A 16,189-nucleotide genomic window follows, 5' to 3' on the forward strand; every position below is an offset into this window, starting at 1 on the left:
AAAGAAGCAGTTCAAATAAGCAGGCAATATAAGCTTTCAACCAGCAATGTCCAGCTCAGAAGGGCAAAATCTACCCTCTCCTCCCATATGAGTGTAGACCACAAACCTTAATGTAAAATAACTGGCTTGAAGTCCATCTGCTTAAACCAGAACTAAGACACTTTTAGAATAAGACACACTAAGCCTTCACACAGCAATTCCCAACTTAGAAAGATAGGTAGTAATCTAGCCTTTGACCAACACACGTCTACACCAGTGTGGAAATCATTTTATGTTGCTCAACTTATAATCAAAAAGTCCAAAGAAGTCATTGTTTCACTGTATTCGGCATTCATCCGAACTATCATTGAGTACAATGCCCCTTTAGTATTTACCTAACCTGCCATATCCAACAATTGAAGCATCCACAGAGGTTCCTCACTGAAAGAATATAGGGTGCAAGTAAAATGTCCTATGCAGACCTTCTCAAGGCCCTATCACTGTATTCGGTCTCCCACAGGCTTTTTAGGGGAGAGCTATGCCTAGCATACAGGGCAGTATCAGACCTAACACTGACGGACCCTCCTGCATATCCACAAAACAAACAGCACCAGAATTACTCTTTCTAAAGACTTAAACCTTACCTGTGACAAACAGGACATGCTGGAGAAACAGGTATGTATCCCAGAGACCACCCAGTCTATGGAAAAGGCTTCCCATGCATGTGAAGTACAGTTCCTCCATAACCCAATTGAAGTGCAACTTGAACAACTGGATGGGGAACAGGACATTCATCTGTGGTTTGGCACCTATGTCTCTAATGGACAAAGGCAACTTATAAATGTTTTATCTCCCAGGCATCTGCTTGTAAATGCTTCATCTACCAACCCCCTTGTGACGCCCCTGCACTGGCCCAGTAACAAGGAACCTCAATTCTCACCATTGGCAACATTAAAGGACATACACACTGGGAGGATGACAAGTATGCAGACAGTAAAGTGCAATTTCCGTTAAGAGCACACAGAGATCACAGTCAGTCTGGGGCTGGTTTCTTCCTCTTTCTCCAGATCCCCAATAAGACTCCCCACTGGCACAGCTACAGAGTTGAGTCCTTAGCCAGGGTTCCAAGCCAAGTCCCCCCAACACTCTCTCTCTGTCCAACCAGTGCTTCGTGCCACTGCCCAAGTAGCTCACACACACACACACACACACACACACACACACACACACACACACACACACACACACACACACAGATTTGATTTATACACAACACACACCTGGGAATGAATGGCACAAGTTTACAGCTATGCCCCCTTCTGCCCAGACTATAAGGTAGTTATCACTGCCACCAGAACTCCTTATCAGCTACTTTTAAGGCCCTTAACAAAGGGTGCTCAATCCTGCTGTGTAAACTATTATCCAAATGGTAGTCTGACCAAGACTTGCAGGACTACTCAGGAGTTGCCTGCGCAGTGTCACCAAATAGATATGCAACTACTCTAACAGCTTAAATACATCTCACAAATATCAGCCACAAAGATATGTTTAAATATATTTAATAATAAATAATAAAAGTACAAGACAATACTCAGTAAATCAACACAGTAACTTCAGAGTTCAAAATCACAGGAAATATTTTAAAACAACACTGCAGGAAAGTCCGATATAAATACAGAAAACATCTAAACTAATCTTTACTATATTCCTATCGATATCTAAAAGAGATACTATGCCCTAAATCTTACTTACAACAAGGCAAGTGCAGAGGATATGCTGAGCGGATGTTTCCAGGTCAAAGACAAAATACAATATGCACAGTCTCCCTCTGAGAGAGTTCTTAAATTAATATCAAATATTACTGCTGGGTTAGCTTGGATAACATCACTTTTTGTCACCTGACTTCAGTTCCTAGGCTAAAACAGAAACTAACAGAATTTAATATCTCTGTGTGAAAAATACATCTCTCTCAGATGTTTGCAGATCTTGGAAGTCATAAAACAATCAGACACTTTTAAAAGACAATAGAAAACTTCTAGCTCTACACAATATCTGCTACACTGAAACTGAGAGAGAACTTTTATAGCACAATCGTAAAACAGTTTAATTTCAATTTATTTTCTTGAAGTTTTGCAAGTTTTATGTTCTAGTTTCTGCTGTTAAAAACATACATTTGCACAGGTATATAGTTTATACACATTTCTGTTCTAAGTCAGCAGGGCATGCTGTGGTTACATTTTAGCTCAGTACATAACATACAGTTCTGTATAAATCATATTGATATTCACAAATGACACAGAATTATTTACAAAATTTCAGATAGCTGGGCTGGCAATATTTCCCTGTATCACACAACTGCTTGCAGTTATCAGAATTTGTCAGAGATTTGGGATACATGGCTAGGCGTAAAAAGGCCCTTATGGTCATTGGCCTAGTAAACACCCATGACCTTTGTCTGTACAAGTAGATGCCTGGTCAGAGCAGTTGGAACCCAGTCATCAAGATTCGGAAACACTAGGAATCCCAGCAGTCACAGGTGAGCTGCTACCACCGCCCTGCATTTGGTGAACACCCTGGGGGCTGAGTGAGGCGAAAGGGCAGTGGTCTGAACTGGTAATGATTGTCTCCCAGCTGGAAGCACAGATATCTTCTGGAGCACCTGTTCATTTTGATGGGACAGTACTCACCCTGAAGATCTATCGAACACATCCAGCAGTCGTCTGTTCACAAAATGGACTGGACCATGACTGTCTGGAACTCTGAATATTTCATGCACTGGTTAAGCTTGCTGAGACCAAGGATGCGTCTCAAATCTCCTGTCTCTTTTGGCACTAAAAAGAATCTTGAGTAGGTTCCAGATCCTAACTGGCCTGGAGGAGTTTTTGGATGACTCTTTTTTTTTTTTTTTTTTTCTAGCGGCTTTTCTATTTTCAAGATTGCTGCCTCCCTCAGACTGTGTGGAATATCAGAAATCATTTTCATTTTCATAGGGGTAATTTGGGAAAATGGCATGAAGTAACCTCTGGATATAATCCTCTGTAAACAAGTATCTGTTGTGATGGATGCCCAGGCTTCTGGGTGAAGAGATAAGTGCCCTTTGACTGTCTCCAGAGTACAGCAGCCAGACATATCAGAAATGCTAGTAGGGTTTATCTGAGAAATCCGAGAAGGTATCCCTGAAACCCTGGCCCTGCTGGCCACCCGAGGGTGGCATCTTCCATTAGAGATCCCCCCTCTGCCCTGGGGAGAACTGTCTCCCTGTGAGTTTTGGAAAGGGCCTTTGGACTTGTGAAACCACATCTTCTTACTGTCTCTTTTATTCTGAGAGAAGGATTTCTGAGGGGTAAAATAATGCAGCCTAATGGCAGAAAAGGTCTTTCAATCTTGCTCACTCCTACAGAGCATTTCCTTCACTTTAGGGCTGAATAAGGATGATCCACCAAAGGAAGCACTGATGAATGAAGACTTGAAGGGCTCCACAAAATCGCACAAGCTCCTAATGTTTATGCCCAAACCAGACGCCCTTTAGGTACCTTCAGTGGCTTCAGATATCAGTCTCATGGAAGCATTGGAAATGTACTGAAGAGTAGCCAGTTGTGATGAAACATTCTTTTGATCTTCCACAAACATGGACCCAGAAAGAGATTTGGAGAGCTCCTTGGTCAAATCTCTTTGCAACTTGGTAATCTGTGCCAGATAATTCAGTGACTGCAGGACAAAGGCCTCTGAGACATAAATGCATTTGCCAAATCTATCCTTGGCCCTAGACTTCATGTTAGGGGATTGAACATATGAGCTGTGCTCCGTGTTTTAATAGCTGCCACCACGACTATGGCACCTACAGGGACTCCCTTTCTCCACTGGTGTCTGTCCTTCCGGGGAGCTAAAAAAGTACAGTTTTGTACCTACCATAAATGTAGATGTTCGAAGATCCACATTGCTGCAGTCCTAACACTTGGGTAGTCCGCTGTCCCAGTCGGCCCGAATACCAAAGTATAAGGCTGACGTCGGTCAAGGCGCATTTGTCTGACATCAGGACGTCAGGGTACAAATGCGCATGACCGACGTCATATCCTCAGTCTTTTCTTGCCCCAGATGTCAGAAGACCCTAAAAAAATAAGGCCAAAACCAAAAAACACCAAACACTCCTGTACCTAATATATGTACAATATATACAAATTTACCAAAATAGAACCCCACCCACACAACCACCCCTAAACACAGAGGGGAAGGAGGGAGGGTAAATTGGACTGCAGCAATGTGGATCTTCGAACATCTACATTTATGGTAGGTACAAAACTGTACTATGTTCTTCATCTCACATTGCTGCAGTCCTAACACTTGGGTAGAATCCCAAAGCAGAGGTAAGGGAGGATGGCTAAACTATAATGAAGCAGGAGCTGCCAAAATGCCCTGCAACACAGCAGTGGCAAAACCAGCCCTGGATTTAGAATAGAGAGGAAGGTGGTAATGCTTGGAGAAAGTATGCACTGAACTCCAAGTAGCTGCCTCCAAAATATCCTTAGTTGCCACCCCTTAGAAATGCTGTTGAAGTGGCAGTAGCCCTAGTGGAATGAGGCCTAATCCCAGCTGGAATCTCCTTGCCATGATGGGAGTAACAGAATGCAATGCAAAACCCAATCCACTTAGATATAGTTTGTTTTGACACAGGCTTGCCCTGAGAACTCAAAGCAAAAGAAACAAACAACTGCTGAGACTGCCTAAAATCCCTAGTCCTGCTTAAATAATAACGCAACTGCCTGTGTACATCTAAAGTGTGCAAAATCTTTTCCCCTATCTTGGGGATCTGCATAAAAAGTAGGCAAATGAATAGTCTGCTTTAAAGCCACACTAGAAACCACCTTAGGCACAAATGAGGGATTAGTGCGTAATGATACCCTATCCTTATGAAAATCAAAAGGCTCAACCGCCATAAGGGCCTGCAATTCAGAAACCCTTCTTGCAGAAGTAATGGCCAACAAAAAGCAGTCTTCCATGACAAGTATTTCAATTCAGCAGTAGCTGAGGCTCAAAAGGTTGTAGAGTAAGTTTCTCCAACACAAAATTGAGGTCCCAAGCAGGAGTAGGAGCTCACGGGGGTCTTATATTCTTTGCCCTCTAAGAAATTGCTTGAACAAAGGATGAGAAAACAATGGTGGGTCACAATCATAGTGAGCTGAAATTGCTGCAGCATGAATCTTAATGGAAGAGAAAGACAAACCTTTGTCCAATAACTCAGTAAGATATTGAAGAGCCACACTCAAATTAGGCTCAGAAACATCCAAATCCTTTGCTGCACTCCAAAATAAAAATCTCTTCCATTTTTCTGCATACACTTTACGTGTACTAGGTCTTCTGGCTTCCATAATCACATTCAAAACTTGTTGAGGAAGTTGAGACCTGCTGTGGTTCAAAACAGAATATGCCAGGCTGTTAGATGAAGAGAGTGAAGCTTGACATTGAGTAGATGACCGTCCCTCTGAGACAAAAGGTGTGGAATTAAAGGTAAAGGCCATGGAGGCTTCCTTACCAGATTCCTCAGTAATGGGTACCAGTGTTGCCGAGGCCAATCTGGAGCTATCAAAATCATCCTTGGCTTGTCTTGTCTGACCTTTAGGAGGAGAGGCAGAGGTGGAAAGGCATACACATGAAGATTTTCCCAGCTGAACGAAAGAGCATCCACTTTCCAAGCTGTGTGATGAAACCTTTTCGTGCAAAACTTTGGCAGCTGGTGGTTTAGTGGAGAAGCGAACAGATCTATGTCTGGAGTTCCCCATGACACTGTCAATTTCCGAAATACATGAAGATCCAGTTTCCACTCGTGGGGATCCATGATTTGCCTGCTTAACACATCTGCTAAGGAGTTCTGTGCTCCTGGCAGAAACCTTGCCTGAAGATTTAGCTGCAAGCTAAGCGCAGTCTCCCACAAAATCACTGCTTGCCTGCATAGAGGATAAGAATGTGTTCCCCCTTGCTTGTTGATGTACCACATGACAGTTGTGTTGTCTGTTAGAATCAACACCTGCCCTGGAAGAAGTAACTCCTTGAAAGCCATTAATGCAAACTGGACTGCTAACATCTCCTTCATGTTGATATGTAGATGCTGTAGTCTGGCAGGCCACTTGTCTTGTATCCACTTTCCATTCAGATGAGCTCCCCAAGCTATGTCTGAGGCATCTGTCGTTAGAATCTGACTCGCCTCTGGCCGGGTCACAGAGAGTCCCTTGTTTAGGTGACATTCCTGAGCCCACCACAAAAATTCCTTTTGAATGCAAGGTATTATTGGAATGACAGTGTCCAAATCCTGGCAGTGCTGTGTCCATACATTTTTAGATACCATTGCAGCTTCCTCATATGCAGTTTGGCATTGGGAAGCACCAGAATACAAGATGCCATGAACCCTAAGGCTTGAAGGACTGTCCTTGCAGTCAGCCCGGACTGAAGAGATAGTTGATGGAAGTAAAGGGAAAGATTCTTTTGTTTGTCCGGGGTTAAAAAGGCCATCTGGGCTGCTGTATTCAGTCTCACACCCAGAAAGCACATGTCTTGAGAGGGTACTAGACTGGACTTTATTTCGTTCACAGAATACCCCAGGCATCTTAGCACTGCTATCACATATTCCAGATGCTGAAGAAGCTCGTCCTTTTCTTGAGCCAGAATCAGACAGTCGTCCAAGTAAGGATAGATTTGTATTCCTTTTAGCCTGAAGAAAGCTACAACTGGAGCCAGAACTTTTGTGAATACTCTGGGCAGTAGATAAGCCAAAGGGCAATGCAGAGAACTGATAATGGGAATTTCCAGCTCGAAACGCAGATACTTCCTGCAACTGAGTCTGATAGGCACATGAAGGTAAGCCTCCTTGAGATCTAAAGTTACCATCCAGTGATCTTTGCCCAGCAGAGGTAAAAGCTGTTGTAACGTCAACATTTTGAACTTGGGAATGTCCAGATAAGTGTTGAGGATAGACAAATCCAAAATTGGTCTCCACATGTTCCCCTTTTTTGGTACTAGGAACAGGCGAGAATAAAATCCTAGGCCCCTTTCTGGCACAGGAACCGGCTGAATGGCCCCTATCTGGAGTAACAGAGAAATTTGCTTGTGAGCCTCTTTTCTTTGTATAGGAGGAATGTCTGGCATGCCTTTGAAAGGAGGTAAGGTATGGAAATAAAACCTGTAACCGTGGTGAACGATATCCAATACCCATCTGTCTTGGGTAATAACACTCCAATTTTCTTTGAAAAGTGCCAGCCTTCCTCCCAAAGGTGCTGCCAGGCGAGAAGGCTCTGGCAGCTGAAAAGGCAAGTCATTGGGTCTGCTTACGAAAGGACTGACCCCTGCCCTCACCAGAAGACTGGGCAGGCGAACTGCCTGTTCTAGGCCTAAAAGAACTTTGAGCTCTGCCCCTACCACGTCTAGATCTACCCCTAGACTGAGAATCATAAAAAGGATAAGTCCACCCCTTAGTAGGCCAATTTCTACTAAACTTTGGAGGCTGAACCTGCAAAAATCTTTAACAGTCTGCATAGACTTAGCCTTGTCCTCCATTTTCTTTAAAACTGCTTCCACAGGCACCAAATAACACATCAGATTGTAAAGGAGCATCTAAAATCCTTGTCTTTACATGTTCAGCTAAATTCTGATCCCTCAGCCAGGCGTGCCTGCGAAGAACAGAACCAGTGGCTGCCACCCTCGAAGAGGCCTGTACAGCATCAAAACCACATTGCAAGGAATGCTTACCCACCTGTTCAGAAACATGAACTAAATCCTGCAACTCTTTACACTCAATACCTTCCGCCAGAGCATCTACCTTAGACTTCAATTGTGAAAGGAGATAATTTTGGTATTTCAACATGTGAAACTGGCAATTCAAAGCCCTCATGGCTAAAGTGGAAGAAGTATACACCTTCTTTCCCCATCTATCCAAAGCCCTTGCCTCTTTATCAGAAGGAACAGGATTTTTAACAACAGAAGCCTTAACACCTTTAGGGCCCTGAGAAACAGTTTCTGGGTCTGCCCTAGGACTCTTAAAAGATACTTATGAGCTTCAGGCACCCTATAATACCTATCCGGTTTAACTGGGGCAGGAGGCAAAGAATCAGGGTTCAGGGAAGCCTCTGCAAAACATCCTCTACCACATCCAGAACAGGAGGTATAGCTAAAGGCCTATGCTGGGGTAGAAACAAAAATTCCCTAAGCCTTTTCCTGGAATCAGAGAAATCTTGACCTTCCCATTTAAAATGCTCCCTCATGGAATGAAGAGTCTCTGAAAAGAAAAATCCTCAGGAGGAGAAGCAAGGTGTAGAGTCATCTACATCAGAATCAGAATAAGGAGGAAACTCCTGCAAGTCTTCAGCCGAAGACTCAGAAGCCTCCGAACACTGCTCAAAACTCTCAAGCTCAGGTTCCACCCTAGGCCTCTTATCGGGGGGGGCATAGAACCTCTAATCATAGTAATCAAATCTTCTGCCATTTTAAGCATATGTTTCTTAGGCAGAGACCCTGAAGAACTAGGGAGACCCCAATGAAGTTAACCCTGGCCTGCCTCTAGAAGAAGCCTTGGAAACAGAAGGAGGGCCTAACCACCTTAGGAAGGGAGGGAGAACAGCTACCTGAGAAGCCCCTTCAGCCTGGCCTACCTCCTGAGAGGACACATCTTGTAACAGTAAAGTCTCTCCCTGAGAATCCAAAGGAACTTCTGGTAGAACCACCGGCTCCACCGAGCCCTCTAAAGAACCGTCGTCCAGGACAGACGGTTCTTCCACCCCAGGCTTCGCTGCTTTGTCCTTGCGCTTTTAGGCGAAGCGGCATCGGAGCATCCGGCGGCATGTTGTAATTACAACGCTTCCCAAAAACTAACCTGGCACAATCTAATCTTCTCTTAATAGTGCGTTTGTTAAATCTAGCACAAGAGCGACAGCCAACAACGTCGTGCTCAGGCCCTAAGCAAGGTATACACAAGGTATGGTAATCTCTATGAGGTATCTGTTTCCCACAAGAAATACAGTTATTCACTTTTTCTGACATCCGGTTAAATACTGAGGCAAGAAAAACCAAAATATTCCCAACGGGTACTTAGCCAACTTTGATTCGGTCTGAAACTCCGACTTCAGAAAATTTCAGAACGCCAACCTGCACTCGCAATACTGCTTCTGCATCGGACCATGCGGCAAAAAAGACTGAGGATATGATGTCGGTCATGCGCATTTGTACCCTGACGTCCTGATGTCAGACAAATGCGCCTTGACCGACGTCAGCCTTATACTTTGGTATTCGGGCCGACTGGGACAGCGGACTACCCAAGTGTTAGGACTGCAGCAATGTGAGATGAAGAACATCATATCTGGCTGCTTGGGAATAGGTTTCATTTTTTCTGTTTCCTTCCAAGCACAGTATGAGACAAAGTCTATTAACTCATCAGTCAGTGGGACCACCCAAGACGTAGCTGGGCCACACCCGAAAGCCTCCAAAAACACAGATTTTAACTGGAAAGGGGGATCAGAAGACCATCCACCTTTTTGCTTGAGAAGTTCAAGGAGCTCTCCAAAGGAGACTTACAGTAGACTCTCCCTCTTATCCAGCTTCTCTTTAACTGGCCATCAAAGTTCTGCTGTATTCCTAGCAAGAAAACAACAGAGAAGAACACTGCTTTCACCTCCTCTGGGCTAAGTAATGACAGACATTTGAGTTTTAGACTTAGTATGCATTTTTCTAATGAATATGAACACAAATCCTGTTATTCTAGCTGATTTATAACCTATAAATATTATTTTGTATGCTTTTTCTGACTAACCAGCCATTCCTTTATCCAGCCTAAGGTCTGGTCCCAATGAGACCAGATAAGAGGGAGTCTACTGTATTCGGGTGGAGATCTTGGGGACCTCTCTCCTTCATCAAAGTCTGTGTCCTTGGTGAGAGATTTCTGGGGGGAATCTAGGCATTTCCTTTTACATGTTCTCTTCTTAGGGGCCTCATCAATTGGATGAATTGGTGAGGTTTTGGAAGTGATTGGGGGAGTCCTGAGGAATGACTGACTGAAGGCTTGATTTGGTTGGCTGTCCTGGTGGTATATACCAGAGAGTCTCAGAGCTTAATTTTGATGGTGGGACACAAGTGGGATCCAAGGGGGTAAAGAGAATGCCTTCTCCACTACCTCAAAGGCAGATAGTCCAGAGGAAACAGCAGCTGCACGCACTACAGCTGAAGCCATCTGTGTTGTCACGTCTAGAATACCCACAGACCCCATTCTGAAGAGGGACTCAGACCCTAGCTATCCAATGCCAAGGCACCAAGGGGTAAGGACATCTCTGACAGCTTCGGACTCAACTCTAACCCCCTGGAGCCAGTACAGACACTTTGGCTCAGAGAGCTGTCCTGCTCTGAAAGGGTCAAAACTGAGCTAATCAGGAACATGGTCAGATTGGAAGAATGACCTATCTTCAGATTCAGCAAGGACACTCTCGAAAATCTTGGATCCGAGGGCTCTGAAACTACAGGTCGAATCAGAAAAACAGATATCATTTGAGACTGGGTGAAGGGTAGGCTCACATATCTGGTGGGAGATGAAGCCAGGATCATCTCCATCTGGACTTGAGTTCTGAGGAACATTCTCATCATTCTATCCACATTTGCTTCAAATAAGCTCCTGGAGGACCTAACGAAGGAGCTGACTGAAGGTAGTCTGTAGAGTTTCCTCAGCATTTCTGTAGGAAAGGGGAATGGAGCTGATGAGCTATCAGCTCAAGAGTGAAGCGGGGAGACCGGGTCTGAGGTGACTTAGCTTTGTATGAGCTAGGATCCGTGGAGGTCAGATCCGACTGTTTTGAGATTTTGGTTGTAGCCTCGATTGTTGGAGCTGATCTGGTAGAATGGTAGGGCGACCTCTTCCTGGAGTCTTTCTCTTTCGTAATCAAGTCAGGCTTCCCTTTATTAGACTTCTTATCAGGGGTTTCAGCCCCAGCAGACAAGGAAGAAGGCAAAATACCTTTCAAAACTAGTTTTATTTCTCCTATCACTCAATGTCCTGGAATTAAACTCTGCACAAATAGGCCACTGGGTGTCCAAATAGGTAGCACCCAGGCTGTAAATACACACCTTGTGGGCATAAGAACTGTGGATCTTATGCCCACAGAAAGTGCATTTGTTGAAGCCCATAAGCTCGTCAGACATCTTACTGACACAAAAAGGGAAAGTAGCCTTTTTTTAAATAAATAGAAAGGTTAAGGTACCAACAATGGTACTGTAAAATACCCTGTATGGGGAAGGAAAAGTAAAACAGGAGAAGAAAACAGGGTAGCAGCAATGGTACTTAGAAGATTACCCTGTAATGAGTAGGAAGGCTTACAAGGAAATGGATAGTACTAATGCAGAGAAACCAGAAAAACTGTAAGAAAGGTTAAGGGAGGAAGGCTGACAGAGATCAATTGAATAAGTTAGAAAAACTCATGATACGTGATGAAGAAGACATTTAGCTTGCACCCTAAAGCCCAACAGCAGAAGATTCGCATCTTAACACAACAGCAGTAAACGAGATCTGAGGTATGCTAGAACAATAGGGCATTTTGGGTAAAGGGAGGAGCTTGAGAGTTGGAGCCATGAATCTGGTAAAAGTGGTTGAGCTGGATGAGAGGTCAGACCCAAGACCCGACAGCTGAGGAATAAATGAAAATGACAACATCAGATCACATGTATAACTTATTTCCTTAAGAAATCTTTTTATACACATCTTACTTTCAGAGAACTGTAATTTATCTCTTTCCTTCATTTACCAGCTAAAAGGTAGCCTATATTCTTTAAGTCAATTTAAGCATTTTCTATTTTAACTGATTCATTGCCCATATAAAATAGACATTTTCAATAAAAAGGTTCAAATTGCATGTAATGGTATAGCTCCAGTGTCAAGAACTTCATGACTTCAATAACTGATTTCATGAATGAATTGACAACACATCCTAGCTATTATTTCTGATGTAATGCGCCTGATATATTTGTATTTTATATTTATACTTAATTTTCTTAATTAGGGTAAACCACTGATCCACATGGATTATAACAGCAACATGCAAAGGTGAAATGCGCACTAGAATGCATCGTCTTCATCATACTATTTTTGGGTTACTGAAAATAGCAACCAAGTGTAGCTTCTAAACCAAGTTTTTGTCACAACAAAAACAGCTGCATAACATAATGTAACACACTTTGACAAATTTATTAATTAAAACAAAAATTAGCAAAACGTCTGCTCACTGATGATCTTCTAATTGGGGTGTCACAAAATATAACTGGAATGTACAAAATACACATAAAACTATCACACAAACCATGTGCCTTGCAGGTTTCCAACCTGCTACATACAAACAAAAAAAAAAAGCAAACAAATCATACAAACCCTGTGCCTTGCATGTTTCCAATCTGCTGAAGGCAGGATTCAATGACTGGTTTCAGTGATTTGAATTCTTCTTCATGCAAGATTAGACAAATGCTCCAGACCTTCTTCAGGGCCACCAAAGCATATAGCCGAACACTGAAATTGTGATGAAAACACCAAAGAATGATGACATCAAGCGCTTTCTTTAAAAAAGGTGTCTGCAAAAGACAAAATTAAAATGCCTTTATTCTACAGATACAGAACAACTGAAGAAAGAGTTAATGTTAAATTCAGTAAAAAGGAACTAGAACATACGTATAAAAAATACACATTACAGTGTTTACAGGAGAATATAACCACCTGACACATTGTGTTTGCTCATTTCCTTACCTGAGAAGTACACTTCATTTAACTAGCAGCTTGTGTGTACAGTAGACTCCCTCTTATCCAACCTCTCTTTAACCGGCCATCACATTTCTGCTGCAGTCCTAGCAAAAGACAACAGAGAAGAACAACACTACAGCCTCCTCTGGGCTAAATAATGACAGACATTTGAGTTTTAGACTTCATATTCATTAGAAAAATTACTGTTACTCTAGCTGATTTATAACCTGTAAATACTATTTTGTGTGCTTTTTCTGATTAATCAGCCATTCATTATTCCAGTTTAAGGTCCGTTCCCAGTGAGATCAGATAAGAGAGAGTATACTGTAATACCACCCAGGAAACATTATTTTCCATTGCTAGCAAATAATGTTTTTTACAATTAAGTTATACCCTCAGACCCCTGACATTTGCTGCCTGCTTTCAGACCCCATCAGGCTGATTTCTCCCATTATTGTTGAGAATTCATGTCCAAATCACTTTTCACATGTTCCAGGTAGACTTTGTTCCTATTGGCTGGTGAGGATATGTAAAGCCAGCACTGGCGATCAGTGGTTGTTAAGGGTATTTTTACTTTAACTCTGAAAATAAACGAATACTGAATGAAAACTGTATGCAGATTTCTGTATATGTTTTCTCCAGAGTCAACTGCAGTAGTGTAAACTGTGGACTTGGAACACTACCCCTCATCATTACCATGGTTAATACTGCTACCTCAGAATCCCTTCCCTGCAATTGGAGAGCAGGCCACTACTCAGACAGTTTAAACTCTCCCTACTGACTCTCTTCCAAGCCCAGTTACTGAACCTTCAGTATTAAATGGAGCAGTCAGCACACAGCCACTACAGCAGAGGTCAAGCTAGTCCAAAATATTACTGATGTTTATTTTTATTGCAAGTATTTTGCAAGTAGAATAACTGAAATACTGGTGTATTTTTTCAGTTTCTATCTAACCAAACAAAAAAAAAAAGGAAGACAAAAAGATCAACAAAGAAATACTAGTATTAGGCAAAACTTTAAAGCAAAAATGCAGTGGTTAATACAATGAACTTAACATTATTTACACAGAATAAGATCTTACACATCCAGATAAGATAAGCTTATAAAGACAAATTGAATAAAAATGATATGCATGTCTAAGTGACTGCAGTTGAGAATTTACAAGACACTTCTTCTACATGTAACAATATAAGCTTTATCTTAAATTCTGTTACACAAACCCAGCTCTGTTGGTGTACAAGAATAAAGCACTGATTGTGATCCAGGTGACTCGAGTTCAAGTAGTGGCTCAGGCCTCTGTTGGAGCTGGTATAGAGAAGATGGGCATGCTTGTCCTGGGAGGAGGGAATGGTCTCTCCCTTTTTAATTTCTCCAAGTCAAAGTACAATTAAAGTTAATGAAATTAGTATTGTTTCACTCTGTGATGTCAGCCAAAAGTGCTCTTCGCAGCGCCCGCAATGTGCCAGGTAATGACTCCTTCTGTAATGCTTATGGAGTTACCTGTATTGCTAGCATACCTAAATATGATGGTAGACTCTTTTATAAGACCTGTTGCTCCTACTACAATTGGAACTATCTTGGTATCTTGTCTTCCACATTGCTCTCGTTTCTGCTTGCAGATTCTGATATTTTATAACCTTCTGTGTCTCTGTACGTAGGACACTGTAGTCGCTGGGTGTGGTGATTTCAATGATCAATGCTGCTCGTCTTCTTTCCTTGGACTACTTTATCCAGTTTTCTAGCATCTGTCTTTTGAACTGTAGGTAATGAATAATCCCATGTGATGTAGACTTGATCATTTTCTATGATGCTTTGAGGCTTATGTTTCCAGTGCTTCTAAGCCACTTCAAAACCATAATATTTGCACAATCCCCAGTGCAACAGTCTCGCCACAGTGTTGTGCCTTTCAGTGTACTAGCCCTCTGCCATTATGTCATAACCAGCAATGAGGTGTGCAACTGTTTCCAGTTCGGTTTTACAAAACCTACATTTATCTGTTTCTCCCACATGTTCGAAGGACTTTGTAAACCAGCATGTACACAGACCACTGTCTTGGGCTGTCAATATTAACCTTTCATCTCTTGGTTTGAATTAATTTCTCCTTAACCATTCCTGCATTCGTCCCTGATCAACATTATTTATTTTATTTATTTGCAGTTTGTTTTCCAGGATAGTCCATTGGGCTGCAAGGAGCCCATTTTCAATGGAGTCCTAGGGAGAAAAGCTCCATAAAAATACAGATACATAGGGAGGAAGCATAAAATCCATAGTAGTACATAGTAAAACCAAGTACACATACTTATGTGTACACAAATTCATTTTTGAAAGTGTTAACATAATGCAAAAAAGGAAAAAAATATGCAATTAAAAAAAAACATTATTCAACAAGAATCATTCGGTTGAAAATACAATTTTTTTTTTTTTGAGATTGTGGTGGGGGATCTTTCAGTTGTAGGTAAATAACATCACAGGATGGAGTACTGTAGCAGGTAGTGATTGGCAAGAAATGAGTTGGGAAGAATTAAGAAAACAGAATAGTCTGAATTTAGGTTGGATGAGAGCAAAAACATTTCCATTCAGAAGGATCTTTCAGTTGTAGGTAAATAACATCACAGAGGATGGAGTGCTATACTAAGTTGTGACTGGTTAGGAAGAATTAAGAGAACAGAATAGTCTGAATTTAGGTTGGATGAGAGCAAGAACATTTCCATTCAGAAGTAAGGTGAGAGTGCAGTGAGGTTTTGAATAAGGAAAGACTGTTGATAGTGCAGATAGAGGGGAGGGAGGGAGTTCCAGAGGTGTGCTAGAGAGAAGGACATAATGTGATTCCCAGCTGGACGTGAAGATTTATGCAATTTAATTACGTTTTGGCAATTAGATATTAGTGATCTATCTGGTTTGTGTATTTCAAAGCTGTTTGCTATGGAGGGTCAGAGAGATGGGTTGTGAATGAGTTTGTGTGCTTGGATGAGCTGGGTGTAGGTGAGGAGGTTAGGTAGCTCTAGCCAACTAAGTTGGTGAAGGGAGTTACAGTGGTGGGAGGAAGCTCTATGACCAGCAGCAAATTTTGATACCTTGTTATAACAGGATGAGCGTTTTGCAGTAAGGGAAGAATAAAGGCTAATTAGGATGGGAACGCCATATAAAAGGGGTGGGATGAGATATGTACTGGCTAGTGTAATCCTTGTGGTGGGAGAGATAAAGCGACTGTGACGGCAGAGCGTACCTAGTTTTTTATGTTTTTTTTTTTTTTTTTATGTTTGCTTGTATATGCTTGTCGAGTTTTAGTTGGACATCAATAATAACTCCTAGCAGTTTTGTGTCAGAGACTAGCTCTAGGGGGGTATTATTCTGTTGGTAATTAAGAAGGATTGTTTGTCTACAGAAGAGGTTTTAGAGGTATTGAATACCATAAGTTTGGTTTTGGATGCATTCAAAGCAAGATGATTTTCTAGCATCCAC

The 16,189-nt window shown here is 42.1% G+C and overlaps 1 protein-coding gene across 1 annotated transcript in view; it reads right to left on the bottom strand.

Moving 5' to 3' along the window:
- Positions 1–16,189, bottom strand: part of TARBP1 (TAR (HIV-1) RNA binding protein 1) — a 2,802,917-nt gene that overhangs the window by 884,445 nt on the left and 1,902,283 nt on the right. The window contains exon 28 of the mRNA XM_044087106.1: positions 12,365–12,561. Coding sequence (XP_043943041.1) covers positions 12,365–12,561 — 197 coding nt within the window. The remainder of the gene's footprint in view (positions 1–12,364; positions 12,562–16,189) is intronic.

Source organism: Protopterus annectens, chromosome 1.part1 (assembly GCF_019279795.1).
Source record: "Protopterus annectens isolate FY-2018-M chromosome 1.part1, PAN1.0, whole genome shotgun sequence".
Lineage (NCBI taxonomy): Eukaryota > Metazoa > Chordata > Ceratodontiformes > Protopteridae > Protopterus > Protopterus annectens.